The 676-nt window shown below is 51.5% G+C and overlaps 1 protein-coding gene across 1 annotated transcript; it reads right to left on the minus strand.

Moving 5' to 3' along the window:
• Window positions 1–293: 293 nt before the first annotated feature.
• Window positions 294–652, minus strand: H257_16227 (hypothetical protein; the record flags this gene model as incomplete). Its single annotated transcript, XM_009844591.1, has 2 exons — window positions 294–341; window positions 389–652. 2 exons carry the CDS (start codon window positions 650–652, stop codon window positions 294–296), a joined length of 312 nt encoding a protein of 103 aa, XP_009842893.1.
• Between the last annotated feature and the right edge of the window lie 24 nt (window positions 653–676).

Below are 676 nucleotides of genomic sequence, written 5' to 3' on the forward strand. Positions count from 1 at the left end.
GTTTGCCGCTGCCAGCAATAAAGCGCACACCTGTGCGACTACCTAAGCCTTGGACAACGGCCCCCTTGGATTCGATAACGGCGAGTACGTGATTGGTAAGGCATTTTGTTACGTCTTGCTGAATTCTTTGTCCAGTAGGTGATCCACCATTTGGGCCATGACTTGGATCCATGAGTCTCAGGTAGGCCGAGTCGAGACGTTTTGGAGTTGAAAAGCAAAACTTGTAGGGACTGTCTGGAGGCAATCGACTGGTGAGTAGGCGGTGTCGATGGAAGGCATCGTCGACATCCTTGTTAAGGGAGGAGTCCCAGGGCATAAATTCCGGGCTGTTTCCCACTGGTCTTCCGGCAAAAGTTGTTCCAGCGTTCAGATCCATTTCATGTAGTACCCCAGTGTCCTTCATCCATTGAACCGTAGATTTGCATGTCATTTGGGACAATGCATCGTGCATGAAGACCCACGTTCCTTCGTGCGGTGTCCCCCGCATACATTCAGCCGACGCGGCGACAATATGCTCGATTTGTGATTCGGCCGAATCCAGTTCTACCACTCGGTTCTGACCACCGGGACGGGACACGCTGCTGGTGTAAGCAATGCCTTGTTGAACACTCGCCAAGAACTGCAACAATGCATTTCGCATGGGCACTCGCATTCCTTCTTTAAGGTTGAAAGCAAC

The sequence above is a fragment of the Aphanomyces astaci genome, assembly GCF_000520075.1.
Source record: "Aphanomyces astaci strain APO3 unplaced genomic scaffold supercont1.82, whole genome shotgun sequence".
NCBI classification, from domain to species: domain Eukaryota; phylum Oomycota; class Saprolegniomycetes; order Saprolegniales; family Verrucalvaceae; genus Aphanomyces; species Aphanomyces astaci.